Below are 26765 nucleotides of genomic sequence, written 5' to 3'. Positions count from 1 at the left end.
CCACCCCTTGCCCTCACAAAAATTATGCAAACATAATACCTCCTGCAATTCTAAATTGTTATTTCAAGTGATTGGACATAGCCTATATTTCTTGTGAAACACTTACCGTATTTTCACACCCATAGGACGCGCCTAAAAGTCTTAGATTTTTTTCAAAATGTGCCGCGCATCCATTGGTCCGCGCGGCCTATTTGTTGTTGTAAGGCGGACTCAGTCAGGCGCCTGGCGGAGTGATACGTGCCGATGCGCTTCACCATAGTAAACTATTATGGCGTGCTGACGGAAGCGGAGTTCCAACTCGAGGCTGTCGGTCCCACAGCAGAACACGGGAATAGAGCAGCGGAGAGAGAATCCAGCATTAATGAATCAATGGAGGAAGAGGAGGAAGCAACAAGAAGACCTGCAGCAACTCGGCTCCTGCGATCGGCAACTCAGTGCGCGGCGATCTCACCGATACGGTCTAAACCGGAGTGAAGCAAGCTAACGGGCTAACTAGCAAGCTAGCTTATCGCCGGCATGTTTGACGGAGATCTAGCGCAGCTGTTCACTACAGAAACAGAGGATGAGGACTTTGATGGGTTTGATTAATGACTCTGTTTTGCTCCGGCTCTATTTTTTAAAACGCGCACTAGTATGCTTGTTTGATTGATGACGATTAAAGATGTGAGTACCAAACTCAGTTTTGCTCCTGCTTTATTTTGCGCACCTATCATGCCGGCGCCTTTTGATCCGCGCGCCCTTTGTACGTTTGAAATACCGAAAAATCAGCTGTTAATGAGACTGCGCAGAATCACCAGGTGAAGGTCGTGAAAATACGGTAAACATAATTTACAGTTATTCTGAAAGCGTATTTTTAGCTCATTTCAGCTCACAGCGGTTTGATTTGCTGAGCAGTGGAGTGAGTGTGTACTGACGCAGATTGATCTTTGGCACCACTAGGTGGGTTTACATGGACAAAATGTCTTTATTCCGATCAGAGTTCAGAGTAAAATTGTGATCCGATGCGCCGTGTTCATGGACCCTAAAAATCCGATCCGATTAGGATTTGCGTGTTCATGCATCACACTTTTGATCGGAACAGAATATTCTGACATGCGCAGTTTGACCAAAAGCACCGGAAATGGTAGAAGAAGAAGCGTAGCGTAGCAACTTCCGCTGTAGACAAATCATCGCTCCGCGCTTTCCTGCCTGAAACGTCAGCGTTATTTCGCTCGTTTTCCCCGTTTGCGCTTTTAGTTTCCTCCTTTAATGTATCCGGAAACATGTTTGTCTCAGATATTGACCAGTTCTGTCTTCCGCCCGCCGTGCTTTTCGCTCGCTCTGCTTCAACTAGCTTCCGGCAATAGCAGCAGCGCGTGTAGCTGACGTCACAGACATGCGCAGTAAGGACGACTTGTACCGAAACATCGGAATAAGTGTTTTCATGCGCCCTGACCGGGTTACAAATCGGTATAAAGCACCCCTCTCCATCGGGATAGAATTGTGACCGGATCAGGCTGGATTGGGTTAGACTAGGGGTGCCCATTACATCGATCGCGATCGACCGGTAGATCGCGAAGGGAAAGTGGGTCGATCGCGTGACATATTGTTTGATTGACATGCGGGGCAGCCAGTCAGATGACGACTTGTTTTTTCTGACCGCACATGCGCAAATAGGCGCTAGCGGAGTGTCGCTGCGCCATGCTCTCTCTCTCTCTCTGTCTCTCTCTCGAGGGGGAAGGGGCTGGACGCACACACAGACACACTCACTCACAGCACGAGTCACGAGTTATGTCCGATCTTCAGCCCTCGCTTTTTTCTTTAAAACTACAGAAAGATTATCACCATCGCTGGACCGAGTAAGAAGACAGAAACACATCACTTTAATGCGGAATGGGAGGCGGAGTTTGTTTCACGATGTCGTTTAAACGCCTTTCTGCCTGTGCCGCCCATCGATCGCTCTCCAGGTGTTTTATTTATTGATCACCGGAGAACACTTCGGCTGCTTCAACACGACCAAGAGGCAGTTTTCTTCCTGCAGTACTCTTCATCAGATACTCGGAGTAACGAAACTAATGAAACCTGAGCGTTCCTCTCTGCCACTAACTCTAGCACAGCTGCAACTTCCCCTTGCACTACAAAATAAGAGCGCACATTTCAAAATAAACGTCAAGCAGCTGCGCTGCATTTACACTGCCAGCCTACAATCGCAATAACGACAATACGACACCGACTTTCCACCGAAAAGCGAGCTGAGAAACAGAAAGGTTCATGAATTAAGATCCCAGCTGTCCGGACAGCAGCCATTTTACACACAACATACTTCAAAAGCGAAAGCCGCCACCGAGGCATCGTTCTGCGAGAGTCACGTCATCATTAATAACAAGAAGTCCTTCCAAACCTGATGCAATTACAAAAACATGTTCAGAGTTAATTCAATTGTGTTGTTCAATATTAGCTCATGGGGTTACGCAGGGTACATCAGCATACATTGTACGTAAAGATTCATCGATATATTTGAAAATACTTCTATGTTTTGCATTTTTTTAGTGGGTAGATCTTTGTGACTTGGTCATTTTAAAAGTAGCTCGCATGCTGAAAAAGTGCGGGCACCCCTGGGTTAGACTATTCCGGTTAAGGTGTGTCCATGAAGCATTTTTGTTCCGATCAGGATTTTAACCAGGTTAAATGTGTCCATGTAAACGCACCTAGTGTGAGATGGCCTTCCCCAGAGTAAAGCCTGCACCTGATGAGAGTGCTTTCAGTGAGTGTCTGCTGAAGAGAAACCAGGACCTGAGCCCTTCACCTGCAGAGCAGGTCAGTACAGAAGTTCATCACAACCAATCATCAGTCAGTCTCTGCAACATGTTATTTATTGGTCTATTCCTTATTTAGTCCTCCATCTTGTCCCTGGTCACAAAGATCAACAATGTCATTGACAACCTGATTGTTGCACCTGGAAACTTTGAAGTGGTGAGTCGTTTTTGTTTTTTCCCACACGATGATTCAATGATATCAGTGCTTTTAATATATCGTTTAACGACACATTGACTGATTACGTAGAGGAGTTACCTAGATCAGCGGTCCCCAACCTTTGTCCTGCCACGGACCGGTTTCATGGCGGCCAATTTTTTCGCGGACCGGGGGGGTAATTACATAAAAAAAGAGGAATATAATCTTACCAATAAACTTTATATTATGCACTTGCAATAACTAGTAAACAAGTATTACACCAATATCTACCGTAATTGCTGAACTATTATGCGCACCTGTGAAAAAGCCGCACCCACTGAATTTTAAAAAAATATTTATTTTGTACAAAAATAAGCCGCACATATTCGTAAGCCACAGGTGTCTACCGGTACATTGAAACAAATGATATTTAACGGAACACGGCTCATAACCAAAATAAATAGGCTTTAACGAAACACGGCTCGTAACGAAAATAAATAGGCTTTAACGGAACACGGCTCGTAACCAAAATAAATAGGCAAATTCCCCGCTGAGCTGCCCTCTCCTTCATCACGGATCAGAGACAGGGTGAGACGCTCCCTCAGAGACAGGGTGAGACGCTCCCTCGGATCAGAGACAGGGTGAGACGCTCCCTCAGAGACGGTGTGAAATCCTCCCTCAGAGACAGGGTGAGACGCTCCCTCAGACGGTGTGAGACGCTCCCTCAGAGACAGGGTCAGACGCTCCCTTAGAGATGGTGTGAAATCCTCCCTCAGAGACAGGGTGAGATGCTCCCTCAGAGACAGGGTGAGACGCTCCCTCAGAGACAGGGTGAGACGCTCCCTCAGAGACAGGGTGAGATGCTCCCTCAGAGACAGGGTGAGACGCTCCCTCAGAGACAGGGTGAGACGCTCTCTCAGAGACAGGGTGAGACGCTCCCTCAGAGACAGGGTGAGACGCTCCCTCAGAGACAGTGTGAGACGCTCCCTCAGAGACAGTGTGAGACGCTCCCTCAGAGACAGTGTGAGACGCTTCCTCAGAGACAGTGTGAGACGCTTCCTCAGAGACAGTGTGAGACGCTCCCTCAGAGACAGTGTGAGACGCTCCCTCAGAGACAGGGTGAGACGCTCCCTCGGATCAGAGACAGGGTGAGACGCTCCCTCGGATCAGAGACAGGGTGAGACGCTCCCTCAGAGACGGGGTGAGACGCTCCCTTAGAGACGGTGTGAAATCCTCCCTCAGAGACAGGGTGAGACGCTCCCTCAGAGACAGGGTGAGACGCTCCCTCGGATCAGAGACAGGGTGAGACGCTCCCTCAGAGACGGTGTGAAATCCTCCCTCAGAGACAGGGTGAGACGCTCCCTCAGACGGTGTGAGACGCTCCCTCAGAGACAGGGTCAGACGCTCCCTTAGAGATGGTGTGAAATCCTCCCTCAGAGACAGGGTGAGATGCTCCCTCAGAGACAGGGTGAGACGCTCCCTCAGAGACAGGGTGAGACGCTCCCTCAGAGACAGGGTGAGATGCTCCCTCAGAGACAGGGTGAGACGCTCCCTCAGAGACAGGGTGAGACGCTCTCTCAGAGACAGGGTGAGACGCTCCCTCAGAGACAGGGTGAGACGCTCCCTCAGAGACAGTGTGAGACGCTCCCTCAGAGACAGTGTGAGACGCTCCCTCAGAGACAGTGTGAGACGCTTCCTCAGAGACAGTGTGAGACGCTTCCTCAGAGACAGTGTGAGACGCTCCCTCAGAGACAGTGTGAGACGCTCCCTCAGAGACAGGGTGAGACGCTCCCTCAGAGACAGGGTGAGACGCTCCCTCAGAGACAGGGTGAGACGCTCCCTCAGAGACAGGGTGAGACGCTCCCTCGGATCAGAGACAGGGTGAGACGCTCCCTCAGAGACGGGGTGAGACGCTCCCTTAGAGACGGTGTGAAATCCTCCCTCAGAGACAGGGTGAGACGCTCCCTCAGAGACAGGGTGAGACGCTCCCTCGGATCAGAGACAGGGTGAGACGCTCCCTTAGAGGCGGTGTGAAATCCTCCCTCAGAGACAGTGTGAGACGCTCCCTCAGAGACAGGGTGAGATGCTCCCTCAGAGACGGGGTGAGACGCTCCCTCAGAGACGGGGTGAGACGCTCTCTCAGAGACGGGGTGAGACGCTCCCTCAGAGACGGGGTGAGACGCTCCCTCAGAGACGGGGTGAGAAGCTCCCTCAGAGACGGGGTGAGACGCTCCCTCAGAGACGGGGTGAGACGCTCCCTCAGAGACAGGGTGAGACGCTCCCTCAGAGACAGTGTGAGACGCTCCTCTTTGGCTGCTGAACCAGAGACCTGATCCTGCATAAGTTTGAAGATGGATGATTCAAAGCATTTTTATTCCGTCCTGAGTTTATTCGTGAATCATCCGTCATTTGTGTAGATGTGTGTGTGTGTGTGTGTGTGTGTGTGTGTAGAGAGAGACACTCCCTCTGTCTCCTGCATGAGTCGAAGTAGAACAGCAGAGTCATTTTTTGTTGTAATGTTCCGGCGAAAATTGTCAAAAATGTTTTTGTGTGTGCTAAAAAATGCCCCTCACGGTTACCATGGTAGCGTGCTCACTTTGAACTACTTTTGCTTCCGGGTTTAGAACATTTCTGACAGAGCTGTTTGAGACAGGAATGAGGGACGCTGTCCTGCAGCATCTGTTTGAGACAGAAATGAGGGACGCTGTCCTGCAGCATCTGTTTGAGACAGAAATGAGGGACGCTGTCCTGCAGCATCTGTTTGAGACAGAAATGAGGGACGCTGTCCTGCAGCATCTGTTTGAGACAGAAATGAGGGACGCTGTCCTGCAGCATCTGTTTGAGACAGGAATGAGGGACGCTGTCCTGCAGCATCTGTTTGAGACAGAAATGAGGGACGCTGTCCTGCAGCATCTGTTTGAGACAGAAATGAGGGACGCTGTCCTGCAGCATCTGTCTGAGACAGAAATGAGGGACGCTGTCCTGCAGCATCTGTCTGAGACAGAAATGAGGGACGCTGTCCTGCAGCATCTGTCTGAGACAGAAATGAGGGACGCTGTCCTGCAGCATCTGTCTGAGACAGAAATGAGGGACGCTGTCCTGCAGCATCTGTTTGAGACAGAAATGAGGGACGCTGTCCTGCAGCATCTGTCTGAGACAGAAATGAGGGACGCTGTCCTGCAGCATCTGTCTGAGACAGAAATGAGGGACGCTGTCCTGCAGCATCTGTTAGAGACAGAAATGAGGGACGCTGTCCTGCAGCATCTGTCTGAGACAGAAAAGAGGGACGCTGTCCTGCAGCATCTGTCTGAGACAGAAATGAGGGACGCTGTCCTGCAGCATCTGTCTGAGACAGAAATGAGGGACGCTGTCCTGCAGCATCTGTCTGAGACAGAAATGAGGGACGCTGTCCTGCAGCATCTGTCTGAGACAGAAATGAGGGACGCTGTCCTGCAGCATCTGTCTGAGACAGAAATGAGGGACGCTGTCCTGCAGCATCTGTCTGAGACAGAAATGAGGGACGCTGTCCTGCAGCATCTGTAGTCTGGGATCTGCATTAACTCCCTTAGGTCTGAGAGTCTGGTTGTTTTTCACAGTAAGCCATCTATCGGACTATAATAATCAATACAACAGAAATTATATAAATAAGTATTATTTCTGTGCGCCCCGGTAACAAATGCCATGGCCCAGTGGTTGGGGGGGGGGGGCGGTGCCCAGACCATGTCTGACTTCCAGTGAGCAGAGGGAATATCACAACATTATTTGAGCAATGTTTAACATGTCGACTGCATTTCTCACTGTAATAACATTAGTTCGTTACATGTTAATAATGTATCATTGTCTGTTCATAGCAAATTGAAGAAGTGCGTCAGGTGGGCTCTTACAAGAAAGGCACCATGACAACGGGACACAACGTTGCTGACCTTGTTGTGATTCTCAAGATCCTGCCTACATGTGAGTAGGAAGTGATGTCGTCTGTATTGCCTAACGTCACCTATCTGGCGTGGCTCCCAGGTAACGAGCCTTACGACTGATTGTAGACGTATCGGCGTTGGCTGACGACGACAGCGAGAGTCTCTATCCTAACCCGAAAAAAGTCAATTCCGATGGTGTGGGAGGTTTTTGGGTTCCTGAAAGTGGAAGCGGAGAGGTTTAGCAAAAAAATACAGAGCTAAAGTGTCTGCGAAAGGGGCTAATACCATGAACTGTAACTGCACTTTGTGTATGCAGTTGTACAGTTACTGTACTCCTCTTGCTTCAGTACCCCATTGACAGGTATTTTGAGTATAATTCATCTGGCAAAAGAGCAAACGACATAAATGTGGTTAAAGATGAATTTGAATGATTGTACCGTTTTTGTCTGTTGCGATAGTATTCTTATCGTGACATTTTTTGCCTATGATAATCGTTTTAAATCCAGGCATACACAACAAGCGGGATAGCTGTCCAGTATGTTAATGTAACACAATAACAGTTAATCAGCTACACGATAGCGTAAAGATCATACCTGGGGGGCTGAACAGGTTTACCAAACTCACTGAACATTACTGTCCGTGCAGCGTCTGTGGACTCGTCCTCCAGCTCTGCTCGTCTTGCTTTTCGCCTGCCTTTGTTCTCGTCACTGCAGTGAGAATAACCCCTGATCTTCACCAGTCCCTCACCAGTCCCTCACCAGTTCCTCGCTCACTCACTCCAAACGTTTATTCTGCTGTTATTAACGTTTCCGGCTGCTTATTTTACTACCTGCAGAATAGGGCGTTCTTTTTGGGAACATTTGTGTTCACTCTTTCTCAGTTGTCTACAAGTTGATGTTACAGGAGTATCACATGCCTACCGGTAGTCGTCACAAGCCTAGAGCGCCCTCTCGTGGCTGTAGGTAATGTTTACTCCTTGGTCATGTCTGTCATTGTGAATTAACGTTTAAGAACATGTGAAATTATATATTTTAATATATACAAGTCACACCTGAGTATAAGTCGCAGGACCAGCCAAACTATGAAGAACCGTGACTTGTAGTCCAGAAAATACGGAAAATAAGAAAGATATAATAAGACCCAGCCAGAAGTGAACAACAGACGTGAGTTTTGGTGTTTCTGTTGAATGAATGTGTGTTTGTTGTGTGCCTCAAGCTGGGACCTGAGTGCTGTTTTCCGTTCGGGCATGAGAGTGTCTGGATGACAATAAACGTTTCTTGATTCTTGATTCTTGATTCTTCTGTAAAGCCTCAGGCACACGGGGAAATGTGATCAGTCAAAAGTCTGGCTGACAAGTCAACAAAAAGAGCAATCGAGTAATTTCATCTTTGGAATGTTCGATGTGACGGCATTCGTTTCTCCTTTTACAGTGGAAGCAGTTGCTGCTCTGGGCAACAAGGTGGTAGAGACTCTTCGTACGCAGGACCCCTCTGAAGGTACGCAGGACACGGTGATGGACCATTTCCCCAATCACAAACTGATTATTGATCATTAATGAGGATATGACAGGCAGCTGACGTGAGAATCTGCTGGTTTCAGTGCTGTCCATGCTGACCAATGAGACTGGTTTTGAGATCAGTTCAGCAGACGCTACAGTCAAGATCCTCATCACCACTGTTCCTCCCAACCTGCGCAAGCTGGATGCCGAGCTGCACCGTATGCACGCACTCACACACAACAGTCGGAGGAAACGCTCAGCCGTTTCCAGAATCACACAGCCCGAGAGCAGCCGCTGTAGCTGATGTCCTTCACCAACGTCCTGCTAACAATTGGTTCTGAAGGTTTTGTCCTATACCGACTGGGTCTTAAATCGGCCCATGTTAAATTACCACAAGTATATTATGCTGCCTCGTGATACGTAAAAGACCAGAGTGGAAAGAGACGATGTCTTCTGGGGAGACATCGTGGGTGAGGCCACAGAAACTGCCGCGCACTCGGTTTGGTCGCTCGCTTTCCGGTATGTAAAACACATCCTAAACGGACAAAACAACAGTCGGGCGAGGCGCACGGGTTTAAGCCGACGACCGCCCGTAAATACGTTTATACAGCCTAACGGCTTCAGGTCTGTGATTGATTTGCCCTTTCTCTGAAAATAGTGAAACATAGTCGCGAGTGTAACCGTGACGACTGGAAGGTGGTGTACGGTTTATTCTAGGGGTTTTCACAACAGCCGCTTTACAATATACGCAAGCCCAGAGTGCCAACGCCAAAATCACGAGTAAATGATCTGTTTATTTGGTTTTCTGCAGTATGTAAACATGTTCACTTTACTACGTGCCTCAGTTGACCCTTGTATGTAAAAGTGCACATCTATAAATCAGTGTTGCGGCCGTGAAGAAGCAGCAGGTTAGTGGCATTCCTGGCCTGTAGGTGGAAAACTGCAGCTTCAAACGGCCTCCTTTTCTGACGTTTTTATCATGTTTAGTCTCAAAATGCTACGAGGCTAACGATAGAAGATTTGTTTTGCCTCTTAATATTCTCCGCGTACCATCCTATATGCACTCACATGCCAGCCATGGCACCTGTGTCTTAGGATGCTGACCCCTATTCCCTTCCCTAAATCGAAGAACAATGAGAAATGCCTGCATTGAATCAAACTTTGTGCAAGGCCACACGGCCACCAGAAAGTGAATGAGAAACTGCTAAAGCTATGCAGTAATGAGGAAACTCTAAAGTGGCGTCGGGAGTCAGTGTGTAGTTTACACGACCCTAAAGAAATACAGCAGATCAGAATCGGTTTATTCTCCATTGTCAGTGAAAGGATTCACAAACGAGGAATGTTCCTCTGTGCAATCATGCAAAACATGAAGCATAAAGTAACTAAAAATAAAATGTGCTATAGGGCACGCAATAAACGTAAAACAGGAATACAAAAATCAAGAGTGAACCCCAGACACGAACACAATCACGCAGTTCATGTGTGTAGTGGCAAGAGGTTCAGGTCCGGATGGACCAGAACCTCCTGCCGGAGGAGAGAGGGTCCCCCCCTCTGGGAGAGTTAGGTACGACGCCAGGTCCTATCTGTCTATAAAAATAAATCCAAGGACATGTCTCTCTGACTGTCCACACACACACACCCCTCAATCGTTCTTCACAGGTGTGAGTGCACGCGGACGCACTATTAACGTGCATAAATCAACAGAACACTGGACACGAGGACACGATAGCACCTGGCCGACCATAGGAGGCGCCATCTTGAATAAGATCTATTTACCCTAGCCGAAGGGGAGGCGAGGGTATTGCAATTGGGTCCGTTTGTCTGTCTGTGTTTTTGTCTGTTTGTTTGTCTCACGCATAACTCAAAAACTAGTAACCCAATCGACTTGAAAAAACAAGGTTCTGTCCGTGGCTCGGTCCTCCCCGAGAATGGCGTTGATCCGGATCTGGATCCAGATTCTAGAACTTTTTAAAGGATTCTTTAACATTGTGAGATAGGGCACTTTTTGACATTTTTCTTAATTTCTTCAAAACGCATGGCGGTATGGATCTGAAAAAGAATCACACATAAGTACTCCTTAAAGGTCTATGACCAGGACTAATTTCGGCCGGATCCGGATCACAATCCGGATCTGAGAGCTAATTTTCATTCTAAAATCTGCATTTTTCAGGAGTCCATCCTGACCTCAATTCTGGAGCTAGAGGCTTCAAATGTGGTGTGAACACTCATAGTTCATTCTAGTTTCATATATGTTACAGTTGTAGTTGTATCTTTTCCCGTTCCGGAGCAGCAAGCTAGAGCAGGTTTGGCCCCTCTGATCCGGAAGCCCTGTTTACTGTCTCACAAGATCCAATAGTCTTTTGGAGGCGGGGTCTGCAGTCTCTGATTGTCTTCCTCGTTTTATTAGATCTTGGGGCTTATTCACTGTCAGGTTTAATGTGGCTGACCTCATATGTGCGTCTGTTGCACACTAGCGTTTCCGTGATGGGGCTACATGTCACCTGTCTATCATAGCATTTGTAGCCAACGACTACAGCTAGCGTTACCCTCCCACGCCACAGAAAGCATTTGTGAATTTTTGGTTTACCCACTTTCCAAATAACGTCAACTCAAATCTCCGTGGTGAAAACTGTTGATTAAAAGCTTGCGTTTAATTTACTAATCGGCTAATTAGCGTCTGACTTCTATCTTAGCGGTCGGATGTTTGTATTATTCTGTGTTTATTTTCAGTATGCCTGTACCATCAGGGAAGAAAAGCATCCACTTAAGTGTTTCCACAGACCTACTTCATCTTTGGGGGGGTCGGTGACCCAGCCTCGCAGTGAACTGATGTGTTTTTAAATGATTAAATGAGTCTCCTTTGATGCTCCTTTCTATTTCAGTGGACATCAAGGTCCTGCAGAGTGCTCTTGCTGCCATCCGCCATGCCCGCTGGTTTGAGGAGAACGCCTCTCAGTCAACGTAAGAGCCATATCTACTTCCTGTTGGGAACTCTGGCCACACAATGCACTCGGCAGACCTCATTGATTTGATGTTGCTAATCATCAGGGTGAAAGTGCTGATCCGCCTGCTGAAGGACCTGAGACTGCGCTTCCCTGGCTTTGAACCGCTGACTCCATGGATCCTGGACCTGCTCGTAAGAGTCCCGACCAGAACGCATCTACATCTCAAGCCTGGAGTTTGCAGTTTCAGATGATACTTCACAGGAATGTCTGGGTAGTAACGTAGATGCTGATTAGTAGATCATTAGATTGTTGCGCGCTGCTAACCCACACTAGCCCTGTAGTTCTGGGGAATACAAGTTTGGTCAGATTTGTCACGTCTTGATAACGGCAGTAGCAAAAGACTTGTGTATATTGTAGGGAATTTCCATAGTAGATGGGATTCCACAACGTAATTACGTGCCGACACCACTAGGAACGCACAACATTTAATTCCATGGAAATCATACGACTGATTTCCATTGAACGTCTCAGAACAGTGACATCACACAACACAGATGAACATGGGCTTAGATTGGCTGGGGCAAAGTCCCGCCTTCAGGGGACAGAATGACGTGAGGACGAAGAAGGAAGCATCTTCATTCCAACGAAGCGCGGGCACGAGAGCTGTGTTGGAATCTCAGCGCTGATATCTGAACTAACTTGTACTGATCTGTTAATTAAATACCGTATTTTTTGGATTATACGTCGCTCCGGATTGCAGAAGGAACAGCTGGAGGGCTTACTTGTTTGCTGTTGTATCGATTGTCCTTAAATACCGTATTTTTTGGATTATACGTCGCTCCGGATTGTAGGTCGCACCAGCCAAAAAATGCATAATTAAGAAGAAAAAAACATATATAGGTCGCACTGGAGGATAAGTCGCATTTTTGGGGAAAATTTATTTGATAAAATCCAACACCAAACAACATATAGCACAAAGAACATGCTAACAAGTTTACCAAAATATCAGGTTTTACTCCGAATCACGAAATCCAAGGAAATCTTCATCCTCGGTGTCACTTTTGAACAACTCCCCCAACTCGGCAGGTAGACAAGACGCCGCTTCCTCTTCTACGTCGCTTACATCAGACTCGTCGTCAGTTGCAGTTCCGATTATTCCAGCCTTTCTGAATCCCGACAGGATGGTTGCGGTTGTCACTGAAGCCCATGCTTTGTCGATCCATTCAATGACTTCCAGGAAAGTTGCATGGCGCATTCTCCCGGTTGCCGTGAAGCTGTGCTCTCCATCCGTCATCCACTGCTCCCACAGGTTACGCAAAACTGACTTAAAGCTCCTATTCACGGAGATATCAAGTGGCTGGAGTATTTTGGTTAAGCCTCCAGGGATGATGGCAGGTATGGAGTTGAAAACTTTTAATTTATTTTTTAACTGTGGTGTGATGTGCGCTCTCATGCTATCCATCACAAGCAGAGCTTTGCGTGCTCTAAAGAAGCCATCCGGTCGCTTATTGTAGAACTTTGTGAGCCACAAGTTCATAATTTCTTGATCAATCCACCCTTTCTCGTTCACGGCGACTTCAACTGAGGAGGATTGGATTTTTGGCATGGTTTTTCGTTTGAAAATGACCATCGGTGGCAGTTTTGATCCGTCTCCACAACATGCCAGCACCACTGTGAAGTGTGATCTCTCATGACCAGTTGTAACGATATTCACACTTTTTTGCCCTTTCTCTGCAACACTTCGGCCCATGGGGATGTCAAAAGTGAGGGGGACCTCGTCCATGTTAATAATATGATCCGGTGTCACGTTGTGATCACTTACATGCTTTTCAATGAACGCGCGGAAACTGTCAACCTTGGCTTGGAAGTCCGCTGGCAGTTTTTGGGACAGTGTCGTCCTTGCTCTGATAGAGAGGCGTTTGCGTTGCATGAAGCGGTAACACCAAGAAGGTCCTCCCGCAAAGCCGTTTATATTCACCGCCCTGGCAACCACCTGGGCGTGGAGACGCAACTGCACCGTTGACAAACCTCTCCCAGCAGCACGTTGTTCAAGCACCCATGCGTGAACTCGTTCCTCCAACTGCGGCCACCTAGCTTGTCGCCCGCGATTAGCTTTCTTTGTTTTCTTCATTTCAGTAAGCGTAACCTCCGCTTTTCGCCAGTCCCTTACAAGTTTTTCGCTCACTCCAAACTTTCTTTCTGCTGCTCGATTGCCGTTTTCGGCTCCATATTTCACTATCTGAAGCTTGTAAGCCGCGGAATATGACTTTCTTTTCGGCGCCATTTTCAATCAGCCCTTCTAATTTGTGTTTTTAGATAACAGGTGTGACAGATAACTCTGAACCTCCAGAAACCGCGACAGATTCTGACGGGTCACAGAGTTCCCTGTAACACCTGTTATAGAAATGTGTAGGCTACTGTCTCTGCGCTCACAGATTTTGTAAAAAAAAGCATATATAAGTCGCTCCGATTTATAAGTCGCACCCCCGACCAAACTATGAAAAAAACCGCGACTTATAATCCGGAAAATACGGTAAATGTCTTAATCTTAACCCACATTCTCCTCATTGATTACGCACCCACAACGGAGAACAAGAACCGGAAGAGGGTTTGGTAAAACCCTACAGAATATAATAGTGGAACCTCGGTTCTCCAACATAATTTGTTCCGTAATACTATTTCCCATAATAAATGTAAAGTAGATGAATCGCATCATTCTTCTTCCGGTCTTTGGGGGGTTGTCTGTCTCCTGATCCAATCTGTGGAGGACATGGATTTGGCTCTTTGGCTTATTGGGGCATCTGCAAATTGGGCTGGGAGTTGCCCGGCGGCCTTCACAGTTCTTGATAAATTGGCCGTGGATCTAAAAGTGCTTTTAGGGGCTTTGGGGTACCGGGTGTTGGCCCGGACCGAGGGACTGTCCCGGTCCTGGTAAGAACTCATCTTGTCAGATTGCCGGACTTGGCAAAGACTTAGTGGGACTGAGTTCTCTCCTTGGCGCCCGAAATGTGGATTTACTGGTCCAACTGCCTAATTGGATCACCCCCACCGAAGAGGGCCCCGCGTAGCAGGGCTTACCGGTCTCTTTAACCAGAACGTCTATCCCGAGGACAAGGTCGTAGTGTTCTGTGGCTCTCATAGACTTTACACACATTGACAAGGACTGAAGCACACACACACGCACACACCCCTCCCTCAATGGCTCATCTGTCCTGTTCCGGTTTCATCCTCTGGACTGTCTGCTCCCCCTCCCCCACCCAACATGGTCCCAGGGCTGGCCTGGATTCTTATCTTGAATTAAATCCCCGCACGTTGTCATCATCATATGTGTGTGTTTATTGTGTACTAAAGGTGCTCGTAACTGTAATTCCTTCCTGCTATAAAGGTGTAAATGGTACAAAAAAAGCGTAATAAAAGTTAATTTAACACAATTCTGTATCATTTACATCCCTTTTGGCCGCAGTGTCAGGAGGGAGGGGGAGCGTGATTCCTTTGAAAGGGAGTCCCCCCCCCCCCCCCATAAGATGACTGGGTAACTGTCCTTCTGGGTGAACCTACTCGGATAGACTATGTTCACGTGGCTTCGGTTTGCCTCGGCTCCACTCGACTTCTCGTTGGAGAGCCGAGGTTCCGCTGGTCGTTCTTTTCTTGTCGAGGGAAGCCTGAGCAAACCGGACTTTTGATCAGGCTTCCAGCTGCCCGACTGTGCGAGGGAGACACAGTCTGTTGTCGTTACGATGCAGTTAACGTAATTATCTGCGGATGACGAGAAGAGTGCGGTCCCATTTCAGCAACTGCCCCCCCCCCCGACTCTATTTTGACGAGCCAGTCAGAAAGCAAGGGACACAAGAAATGAGGATTGTGGGTGTATTTGTATTTGATTGGTTGTGTATTGGTTGAAGGAAACCACCAACGATGACCTGGGTCCATTGTCTTCCAGGGCCACTCTGCAGTGATGAATAACCCCTCCAGGCAGCCCCTGACCCTGAATGTGGCCTACAGGTGAGTTCACCCAGGACGGCTCATCGACTCTACACGCACCCCATCTCTGGCCTGCTCCCCCCCCAATGGCTATTTCTCAGGATTGGCCTGGTTGACAGAATCTCTGCATGTCCCGTGTTTGTCATTCCCGTGTGTTTTTCTACTGCCTGCTTCTTTACGGCTGCCCCGGCGCGGCTGTACCGATGAATGTCTCTAGTCCGTGTGTCCTCACTGACAATGGCAAAAAAACTTCTTAGGATTGTGGGGAACAAAGGGACATCTTTTGTCTCTGTGTTATTAAGACGCTGCCTGCAGATGCTGGCCGCTGGTCTGTTTCTGCCCGGCTCTGTGGGCATCACTGACCCCTGTGAGAGTGGAAACTTCCGAGTACACACAGTCATGACTCTGGAGCAGCAGGTTGGTCTGGTTCTGTCCCTTTGCTGCGGTTCTACTGCCGACCTTGGGTGCTGATGTGATGACGTTTGCTTTTTCTGTGCAGGACATGGCGTGCTTCACGGCCCAGACGCTGGTGAGAGTCCTCTCTCACGGAGGTTACAGGAAGATCCTCGGCCTTGAAGGAGATGCCAGCTGTAAGATGACCGAAGCACTTTAGGCTCTGCTTAAAACATGAACTTACCATTCCATCCTTTTGATACGCTTATGCAAAGCTGCAACATTGATTTCAGAGTTTCATTCACTTTTGACTTTTGGCAAGATCTAATATTGATGATGGGCGAGTCAAGCCACAGCACAGTCTGTTGTAGCACATCTTTAAGATCCTCAGTGGGGATCAGGTCTGGACTCTGTGGAGGCCAGCCCATGAGGAAGTGATGTCATGCCATTGAGCCCAATGAGTCATGATTAAATGCCTGTATTATCAGGGAAGAAAAGCATCCACTAATGGGGGACGGATGGTTGTTCTGGTAGTGAGATGATTTATAGTGAATATAAAATTCAATTACATTTTAGTTACTTAGCGCCAGATCAGAACAGGAAGTCGTCTCAAGGCTTTACAGGATTAGCAGGGAAACACAGAACCCAACTTGACCCACAGGAGCAAGAACTTTGGAGGCAGAGGCAAGGACAACTTCCCTTTAACAGGCAGAAACCTTGGACAGAACCTAGGCTCATGGTGGACGGACATCTGTCTGACCGGCTGGGTTGAGAGAGAGAGAGAGAGAGAGAGAATTTGTATTACCGTAATTGCTGAACTATTATGCGCACCTGTGAAAAAGCCGCACCCACTGAATTTTAAAAAAATATTTATTTTGTACAAAAATAAGCCGCACATATTCGTAAACTGCAGGTGTCTACCGGTACATTGAAACAAATGATATTTAACGGAACACGGCTCGTAACGATATCCGCAGCAGGTCTCCAAGGTGAACAGCCTCTGGCATGTTAGATCAAGGGAAGTCGGCAAATCAGATCCGTAACTTCGGGATAAGGATTGGCTCTAGGGGCTGGGTCGGTCGGGCTGGGGTGCGAAGCGGGGCTGGGCTCGAGCCGCGGCTGGGGGAGCAGTCGCCCCGTCGCCCTCCCCTCTCCGCCCGTCGGAGGCTGCGCGGCGCGCGCGCCCGCCTGGCAGGGTGTCCCCGTCCCCCTTGCCCCCGTGCCCCTCATCCTCCGTCCGCGGGAGCGTGGTGCGGCAGGGGTGGGGACGCCCGGGAGGTCGAGGGGGCGGCGCGTCCGACGCCGCGTAGCGGATGGCGGGCAGGCGGCGGGGACCGGGTACGGCGGTCCGGCGGCGGCGACTCTGGACGCGCGCCGGGCCCTTCTCGCGGATCTCCCCAGCTACGCGCAAGCGGGGCTTTCCCTCCGGGCGGGCGGGCGTTAATTTTGTAACGAAAATAAATAGGCTTTAACGAAACACGGCTCGTAACGAAAGTTGGAAAATATACGTAAATTTGCCGCGTTGTTGCATAAACCGCAAGGTTCAAAATATTGGAAAAAAGTAGCGGCTTGTACACCGGGAATTACGGTACAAATATTACCTTTACAATCACAAGGTATAAATACAACGTAAAAGGAACGTAACTATGTGTGAGTAGCTTGTGGTTTCCTACTGCAGAAAACAGACACTAACTTGTCCAATCTCGGGACGCCGTAACTGCCAGGATGCCACCACACACATTTAAATTAACCAGCCGTAAACATTGCCATTAATATCTTGCATTTTTTAGTACATTAAATCTCAAGTGGGAAACATTCATTTCTCAAGCTAATGTGTCGCTAACACTGTCTGTTCTGTGAACTGGACAGCGCTTACTCCTGGATTGTTTCATTTCAGGTGCTGCAAGTACAATTCTGATACTTTCCAATGCAGACACTGTACTTCTCATTCAAAAATGACTTTGCAGTACACACCTAGCGTAACATCTGTATGATTCCAGAGGGCTGATTAACAGTGATATTGAGAGAGAGAGAGAGAGAGAGAGAGAGAAGAATGTATAGTGCTGTGTGGTCCTTCTACCATTTTTGTGCTGATGCCTTTTCCTTAGGCATTCTGGGTTTGACAAATGTTGTACACTCCCCTCAAACTTCATAAATGATCAACTGTGTTGTTCCAGACCTGGCAACAGAGATGTCTACATGGGATGGTGTGATCGTCACTCCATCAGAGAAGGCCTATGAAAAGCCACCAGAGAGAAAGGAAGAAGATGACGAGGCTCTAGAGGAGGGAGGGGATGGAGAGGATGAGAGCATGGAAACCCAAGAGTGATGAAGAGTTCAGGTTGGAGCATCTGCACATTGTGCTCCCAACAACACACACTGCCTGCTTCTTCTGATGTTTAATGTACTCCACAGGTCATCTGAAATACTACTAATACTACTACTTTGGTCGTACTTTCATTTCTGTTGTTTCTGCTGTGAAAGTCTATTTTCATAAGCGTGATAGAGGTCCCTCGCCTTCCTGCTATAGAGCTCATTGAGGGTGAGAGGTCCCTCCCCTTCCTGCTATAGAGCTCATTGAGGGTGAGAGGTCCCTCCCCTTCCTGCTATAGAGCTCATTGAGGGTGAGAGGTCCCTCCCCTTCCTGCTATAGAGCCCATTGAGGGTGAGAGGTCCCTCCCCTTCCTGCTATAGAGCCCATTGAGGGTGAGAAGGGTCCATTGTGTTTGTCACTGTTTCTCAATTACTTTGCAACAAAAAGCACTTTATTATTAGGCTTCATAATCATTAAATATTCCAATTATAAGACCTGGAGTAGACAGGAACAATAACAATACTTGGAAATATGAAACAACTTAAATTGAACAATTGAAGACAATTTTTGATGAATGCACAAAATATTTAGAAGTGTTCCATTGTCGCACGTTTCTCCTCACTCAACTCTCTTTATTGTGATTATTAACTTAGTGGTGTAGTGGTTAGCGCTGTCGCCTCACAGCAAGACGGTACCGGGTTCGGATCCCATCTGTGCGGCGTTTGCATGTTGTCTCCGTGTCCGCAAGGCTTTTTTTCCAGAGAATGCATCCAATAACATGCCTATTGTGGCGTATAAATCAAAATTGATCCGAACGCCACGGTGGGATAAGTCGAGGGGGTTAAAACACTGAAGCGCACGCGGTGCGTTGCACGGGCCTTGACAGATTTATTTGCTCCGGATTGCAGAAGGAACAGCTGGAGGGCTTACTTGTTTGCTGTTGTATCGATTGTCCTTAAATACCGTATTTTTTGGATTATACGTCGCTCCGGATTGTAGGTCGCACCAGCCAAAAAATGCATAATTAAGAAGAAAAAAACATATATAGGTCGCACTGGAGGATAAGTCGCATTTTTGGGGAAAATTTATTTGATAAAATCCAACACCAAACAACATATAGCACAAAGAACATGCTAACACGTTTACCAAAATATCAGGTTTTACTCCGAATCACGAAATCCAAGGAAATCTTCATCCTCGGTGTCACTTTTGAACAACTCCCCCAACTCGGCAGGTAGACAAGACGCCGCTTCCTCTTCTACGTCGCTTACATCAGACTCGTCGTCAGTTGCAGTTCCAATTATTCCAGCCTTTCTGAATCCCGACAGGACGGTTTCGGTTGTCACTGAAGCCCATGCTTTGTCGATCCATTCAATGACTTCCAGGAAAGTTGCATGGCGCATTCTCCCGGTTGCCGTGAAGCTGTGCTCTCCATCCGTCATCCACTGCTCCCACAGGTTACGCAAAACTGACTTAAAGCTCCTATTCACGGAGATATCAAGTGGCTGGAGTATTTTGGTTAAGCCTCCAGGGATGATGGCAGGTATGGAGTTGAGAACTTTTAATTTATTTTTTAACTGTGGTGTGATGTGCGCTCTCATGCTATCCATCACAAGCAGAGCTTTGCGTGCTCTAAAGAAGCCATCCGGTCGCTTATTGTAGCACTTTGTAAGCCACAAGTTCATCATTTCTTGATCAATCCACCCTTTCTCCTTCACGGCGACTTCAACTGAGGAGGATTGGATTTTTGGCATGGTTTTTCGTTTGAAAATGACCATCGGTGGCAGTTTTGATCCGTCTCCACAACATGCCAGCACCACTGTGAAGTGTGATCTCTCATGACCAGTTGTAACGATATTCACACTTTTTTGCCCTTTCTCTGCAACACTTCGGCCCATGGGGATGTCAAAAGTGAGGGGGACCTCGTCCATGTTAATAATATGATCCGGTGTCACGTTGTGATCACTTACATGCTTTTCAATGAACGCGCGGAAACTGTCAACCTTGGCTTGGAAGTCCGCTGGCAGTTTTTGGGACAGTGTCGTCCTTGCTCTGATAGAGAGGCGTTTGCGCTGCATGAAGCGGTAACACCAAGAAGGTCCTCCCGCAAAGCCGTTTATATTCACCTCCTTGGCAACCACCTGGGCGTGGAGACGCAACTGCACCGTTGACAAACCTCTCCCAGCAGCACGTTGTTCAAGCACCCATGCGTGAACTCGTTCCTCCAACTGCGGCCACCTAGCTTGTCGCCCGCAATTAGCTTTCTTTGTTTTCTTCATTTCAGTAAGCGTAACCTCCGCTTTTCGCCAGTCCCTTACAAGTTTTTCGCTCACTCCAAACTTTCTTTCTGCTGCTCGATTGCCGTTTTCGGCTCCATATTTCACTATCTGAAGCTTGTAAGCCGCGGAATATGACTTTCTTTTCGGCGACATTTTCATTCAGCCCTTCTAATTTGTGTTTTTAGATAACAGGTGTGACAGATAACTATGAACCTCCAGAAACCGCGACAGATTCTGACGGGTCACAGAGTTCCCTGTAACACCTGTTATAGAAATGTGTAGGCTACTGTCTCTGCGCTCACAGATTTTGTAAAAAAAAGCATATATAAGTTGCTCCGATTTATAAGTCGCACCCCCGACCAAACTATGAAAAAAACCGCGACTTATAATCCGGAAAATACGGTACCTCCGTGCGCCCGTGCAATCCTTCGATGGTTCATCTGGCTGGTACCCTGCTTATCCTGCGGTCCTGCGTTTACGGTTATGCGGTCAACAAAAAGTTTCTTCCCACGCTCACCCCACCAGCATAACAAGGCCACACACGCTGACACCGCACAGGTGAGCGCACACAAACAAACCCTCCACACCGGCTGTGCCACGCCCCAATCACCACGGCGTGGACGCACACACATTGGCTCTTACAATGCCATTGCGGTCAATTGATTACTCTAAGTTGTCTGTAGTGTGTGGCCTCCGCGATGCGCTGGCGCATTTAGGGTGTACCCTGCCTCTAGCTCAGGGGTCGGGAACCTATGGCTCTTTTGATGATCACATATGGCTCGCGCACCAATATAAAAAAAAAAAAGGTTTTTTTTACTTTATTAACAAAACTCACCAGTACAAGCTCACTGAAAAGATCTTATACAAAACATGAGCATTTTCCGAGGTCAACATAGAAGGAAATCTAGCAGTGAGTAATCACCAATATGTTCAAAAGGAATACCGATAATGTGGTGTAACCTGCTTGAGTTACTGTCGTTTTATTGTGAAAGGTTAACCGGATGTGCCGGAACGGAAGTTGAGATGTCGTTCGTGAAGTACGAGGACGGAAATAAACGTATTACAGTTGCTCTACAATGTGTCGCATGAATCCTTGCGTCGTATAACACGACAGATAAAACAAAACATTCTCACTTGTTTTAGTCCGTCCATCGATCTTTCGCTGCTCGTGTCCTGTCAGGGCTGCAGGAGCAATCGTCCATTATTTTAATTGGGTGATACTGGCCTGCGTCGGCTGTTGCTGGGTAAAACAGGTAAACGCCCCCTTTCGAATCAGTCTGATTGGTCAAAGTTCAAAGATAACCCTTCGACGAAGAAGATGGCGAAACGGAAAAAAGATGACGAGTATCGTACATTTCAGGACCAACGGAAAGAATTCACCTTTGTAGGGCGAGCATCCTCTCTGCCCCCCGTGGGGTCGGACTGTTGGCCTTTGTGGAGAGAGCATCCTCTCTGCCCCCCCGCTGCCCCCCGTGGGGTCGGACTGTTGTGTGTTTTTGGTCCCGGGGTGCAGAACGTCCCTGTGCCACGCCCCGTCTCTGATCCTCGCCCGTGCTGACGGCAGCTGTTCGTGTTCCCAGGTCGTGTGTCGTGTTTGTTGTTGTGAGTAACTTGTTCACTTTGTCTGGATCTTATGTTCCGTTTTCTTTGCGGCACCAGCCGGTCGCCGTCTGTTAGTAGAGCTTGTGTTGCATTTTATTGTGAAAATCACAGAGCGGAAGCACGCTGCCACGGTTCCGCCCTGAGCCTGGGCTGCCACTTTAAAAGTAGGCCGTCATCCTGTCATTAGGGGTGGGCGTGGCCAGCTGTGTGCACGGTGGCAGGGTGGACTTTGTTTGGCTCCACCTTAATTCCAGATTACTACTATTTTAGTTTAAAGGGGACATATTATTAAAAAATAATTTTCCCATGTTTCTACACTAACATTTGGTGCTTCCGGGTCATTACCAACCCAAAACTGCTCGATTAAAGCATCCAGCCAATCCTGCGTAGCTCTGTAATCTGAAACTTCCCCCGTTGTGATGTCACCGCGGGGAGACGAGTGATGGTAAATTGGATTCTTTTTACTGAATCGAGTTTAAATGAGTCACTCACTAAAGTGAATCGAGTCATTTGAGTCAGTTACCCAGAAGGAGCATCGAAATATACTTGTGAATACAAATTTCACCTGCTACCGATTGATGCTGCTAAAACGGCCGATTGAAACAGTTCATTGAGGGAAAAGAGTGTAACGAGTGCTGAGTTGGCGTTAGCCTGTAACGAGTGCTGAGTTGGTGTCAGATATTTAATACAAGTCCCTGTACACCAACTGCTGCCCATCAGTCCGTTAAACTGATTAAGTTTGCGGACGACACCACCCTCATTGGGCTCATCTCGGACGGTGATGAGTCGGCCTACAGGAGGGAGGTGGACCGGCTGGTGTCCTGGTGTAGCAGCAACAACCTGGAGCTGAACAGCCAGAAAACAGTGGAGATGATTATCGACTTCAGGAAAGTCACAGCCCCACCGCCCCCCCTCTCCCTCACAGACTCCCCTACCCCCATCTCCATCGTGGACTCTTTCCGCTTCCTGGGCACCACCATCACCCGGGACCTCAAGTGGGAGCCGACCATCAGCTCCCTCACCAAGAAGGCTCAGCAGAGGATGTACTTCCTGCGGCAGCTGAGGAAACTCAAGCTGCCAACCCAGATGTTGGTGCAGTTCTACATGTGGAATGAATGAATGAATGAATATATTTATTAGATAGAATGTTAGAGTACAAGTAGTTACACAGTAGCATGTATTACAGTACAAATACAGTCAAACATCCTGTCTAAGAGGAGCATTTCTAAAAAGCCCTTGCGGTCTTGTTTCCGTTGAAAGTCCTTCGTACACAAATCATGTACGAGGTGGAAAAATCCAGACACGTGAGCTAGCCTCACCTACGATGTCCGTGAGGGACACTAAAATTCCCACAAGACAGAGATCCAAAGATCCCCACAAGAAAACTAAACACAATTATCATTACCTCTCCCTGTGAAGCGAACAGTCACCATGTGTTAGCCTTAGCAACGGTGTGTCGTGTAGCATGCAAACCCGACTATAGATGATGTTCTTCTTCGTCATCCTCAGAACCGGTGGGAACATGAACGCCACATCTCAGGCATTCCCTCAGGTTCCCTCCGGCTCCTCCGTCCTTGGAGTCCCGTTCCAGCCGGGCCTCCTGCTCCATCATCAGGTCGGCGGGGGTATGGCAGCATCCCCCACCGCTCGATCGATACACCTGATCATAGCTGCCGTATACATCGTACACAACAGCCTCCACCTGTCATCAACATTCCCACAACTGTATCTACTTAACAAATTCCCCATAACTTCCCTTCACTAAAGTTAAACCATATCCCAATCAAATCAAAAGCATTCAAACACATTAATATCCTATAATTTCATTGTTATTTGTTCTAAATCCTAAGAAGTCTCCGTCTAGAACACCCAGATTAAACATGCAGCGTTCTGTAAAAGAACATTAACTTTACCAGCTAGTCATAAATCTCTAAATGTTAGTAGTTTAATATGTATTATGAGCGGTGCCTGCAACTAGTGATGAACTGCTCTAACCCCTGGTAGGATTAGTAAACATTGACCGTGTTATCGCACACAACTGATCCTATCACTTTTATTGGACGCTCTCTAAACAATGATAGCCCCCCTCAGGTTAGTTCAGGGGTGGGCAAACCTTTTGACGTGCGGGCCACATTGGGTTTGACATTTTGACAGAGGGGCCGGGCCAGGAGCATTTGGATGAGTGTTTGGCCCAGATATGCTAAAGCGCTGCGTGTCGTGTGCAAACCTCATAGCACAGTAAACACACAGATAAATGTACAACCCGATTTACCAACAGTGTGTACGAAGAACTGCGTCTTTCAAATGTGCAAAATAGCCTTTATCCAGGTAGTACGTTTGTCTCAATGAATATGCAAGATGCAGCATTTACACATATTTTGGCACAACAGTGTGAGGAGAAATGTAAATAGATTAAAATAGAACAACAGTGTGAGGAGAAATGTAAATAGATTAAAATAACACAACAGTGTGAGGAGAAATGTAAATAGATTAAAATAGAACAACAGTGTGAGGAGAAATGTAAATAGATTAAAATAACACAACAGTGTGAGGAGAAATGTAAATAGATTAAAATAGAACAACAGTGTGAGGAGAAATGTAAATAGATTAAAATAGAACAACAGTGTGAGGAGAAATGTAAATAGATTAAAATAGAACAACAGTGTGAGGAGAAATGTAAATAGATTAAAATAGAACAACAGTGTGAGGAGAAATGTAAATAGATTAAAATAGAACAACAGTGTGAGGAGAAATGTAAATAGATTAAAATAACACAACAGTGTGAGGAGAAATGTAAATAGATTAAAATAGAACAACAGTGTGAGGAGGAATGTAAATAGATTAAAATAGAACAACAGTGTGAGGAGGAATGTAAATAGATTAAAATAGAACAACAGTGTGAGGAGAAATGTAAATAGATTAAAATAGAACAACAGTGTGAGGAGAAATGTAAATAGATTAAAATAGAACAACAGTGTGAGGAGAAATGTAAATAGATTAAAATAGAACAACAGTGTGAGGAGAAATGTAAATAGATTAAAATAGAACAACAGTGTGAGGAGAAATGTAAATAGATTAAAATAGCACAGTGTGAGGAGAAATGTAAATAGATTAAAATAGAACAACAGTGTGAGGAGAAATGTAAATAGATTAAAATAGAACAACAGTGTGAGGAGAAATGTAAATAGATTAAAATAGAACAGTGTGAGGAGAAATGTAAATAGATTAAAATAACACAACAGTGTGAGGAGAAATGTAAATAGATTAAAATAGAACAACAGTGTGAGGAGAAATGTAAATAGATTAAAATAGAACAACAGTGTGAGGAGGAATGTAAATAGATTAAAATAGAACAACAGTGTGAGGAGAAATGTAAATAGATTAAAATAGAACAACAGTGTGAGGAGAAATGTAAATAGATTAAAATAGAACAACAGTGTGAGGAGAAATGTAAATAGATTAAAATAGAACAACAGTGTGAGGAGAAATGTAAATAGATTAAAATAGAACAACAGTGTGAGGAGAAATGTAAATAGATTAAAATAGAACAACAGTGTGAGGAGAAATGTAAATAGATTAAAATAGAACAGTGTGAGGAGAAATGTAAATAGATTAAAATAGAACAGTGTGAGGAGAAATGTAAATAGATTAAAATAGAACAACAGTGTGAGGAGAAATGTAAATAGATTAAAATAGAACAGTGTGAGGAGAAATGTAAATAGATTAAAATAGAACAACAGTGTGAGGAGAAATGTAAATAGATTAAAATAGAACAACAGTGTGAGGAGAAATGTAAATAGATTAAAATAGAACAACAGTGTGAGGAGAAATGTAAATAGATTAAAATAACACAACAGTGTGAGGAGAAATGTAAATAGATTAAAATAGAACAACAGTGTGAGGAGAAATGTAAATAGATTAAAATAACACAACAGTGTGAGGAGAAATGTAAATAGATTAAAATAGAACAACAGTGTGAGGAGAAATGTAAATAGATTAAAATAGAACAACAGTGTGAGGAGAAATGTAAATAGATTAAAATAGAACAGTGTGAGGAGAAATGTAAATAGATTAAAATAGCACAGTGTGAGGAGAAATGTAAATAGATTAAAATAGCACAGTGTGAGGAGAAATGTAAATAGATTAAAATAACACAACAGTGTGAGGAGAAATGTAAATAGATTAAAATAGAACAACAGTGTGAGGAGAAATGTAAATAGATTAAAATAGAACAACAGTGTGAGGAGAAATGTAAATAGATTAAAATAGAACAACAGTGTGAGGAGAAATGTAAATAGATTAAAATAGCACAGACACTGTGATCTGTCAAACCTGGTGATTGCATCTGTTTTTAATAAATTTCACTTGAAGGCGTAAAGTTAAATAAATCAACATTTATTGAAAAAAGATGATCACTTTCAACATTCAAAACATATCAAAACACGAAATACTAAATCTCAATCATTTCTGCTGCACTCATTGTTGTTCCACTGCTGTGCATAAATGCGCACTTCATTAAAAGAACGGGATTTATTGATCATGACGCTGGACGTCTGCTCACACACGGAGGTCGAGCCAAACAGCAGCATCTTCTGTTCCGCCCTCCGGACGTTTGGAAACGTGGCTTCGTTCAGTGAGGCATAAAAGTCATTCAGGTTAAGAGACTTGGACTTATCCTTTGAGGCGGAGTCGGACTGAAGATCGATCAGTTCCAGCTGCAGCTCCTGCGGTGCGGTTTCAGGGTCTTGTGACAGGGGAGGGACACCAGCAATGGGGGAAACGAAACTAAAAGCAGAGCAATACGCTACAAGCCATCGATGGTCAGTGCGCCATCTGCTGGTCAAACAGGCGGGCCGTATTGAAAAGCATAACGGGCCGTGGTTTGCCCATGTCTGCTCTAAACCATGA

The 26765-nt window shown here is 46.4% G+C and overlaps 1 protein-coding gene across 1 annotated transcript in view; it reads left to right on the top strand.

Moving 5' to 3' along the window:
* The window catches only part of ilf2 (interleukin enhancer binding factor 2), a 44088-nt gene that overhangs the window by 7083 nt on the left and 10240 nt on the right, over positions 1–26765 (top strand). The window contains exons 4-14 of the mRNA XM_068747062.1: positions 2692–2796; positions 2875–2952; positions 6783–6885; positions 8276–8341; positions 8445–8561; positions 11226–11304; positions 11392–11479; positions 15229–15290; positions 15572–15686; positions 15769–15859; positions 17840–18003. Coding sequence (XP_068603163.1) covers positions 2692–2796; positions 2875–2952; positions 6783–6885; positions 8276–8341; positions 8445–8561; positions 11226–11304; positions 11392–11479; positions 15229–15290; positions 15572–15686; positions 15769–15859; positions 17840–17991 — 1056 coding nt within the window. The 3' untranslated portion in view covers positions 17992–18003. The remainder of the gene's footprint in view (positions 1–2691; positions 2797–2874; positions 2953–6782; positions 6886–8275; positions 8342–8444; positions 8562–11225; positions 11305–11391; positions 11480–15228; positions 15291–15571; positions 15687–15768; positions 15860–17839; positions 18004–26765) is intronic.

This window comes from Brachionichthys hirsutus, chromosome 13, assembly GCF_040956055.1.
Source record: "Brachionichthys hirsutus isolate HB-005 chromosome 13, CSIRO-AGI_Bhir_v1, whole genome shotgun sequence".
Taxonomy (NCBI): Eukaryota; Metazoa; Chordata; class Actinopteri; order Lophiiformes; family Brachionichthyidae; genus Brachionichthys; species Brachionichthys hirsutus.
The sequence above is the reverse complement of the archived record's forward strand: the minus strand, read 5'-3'. Positions and strand labels throughout refer to the sequence as shown.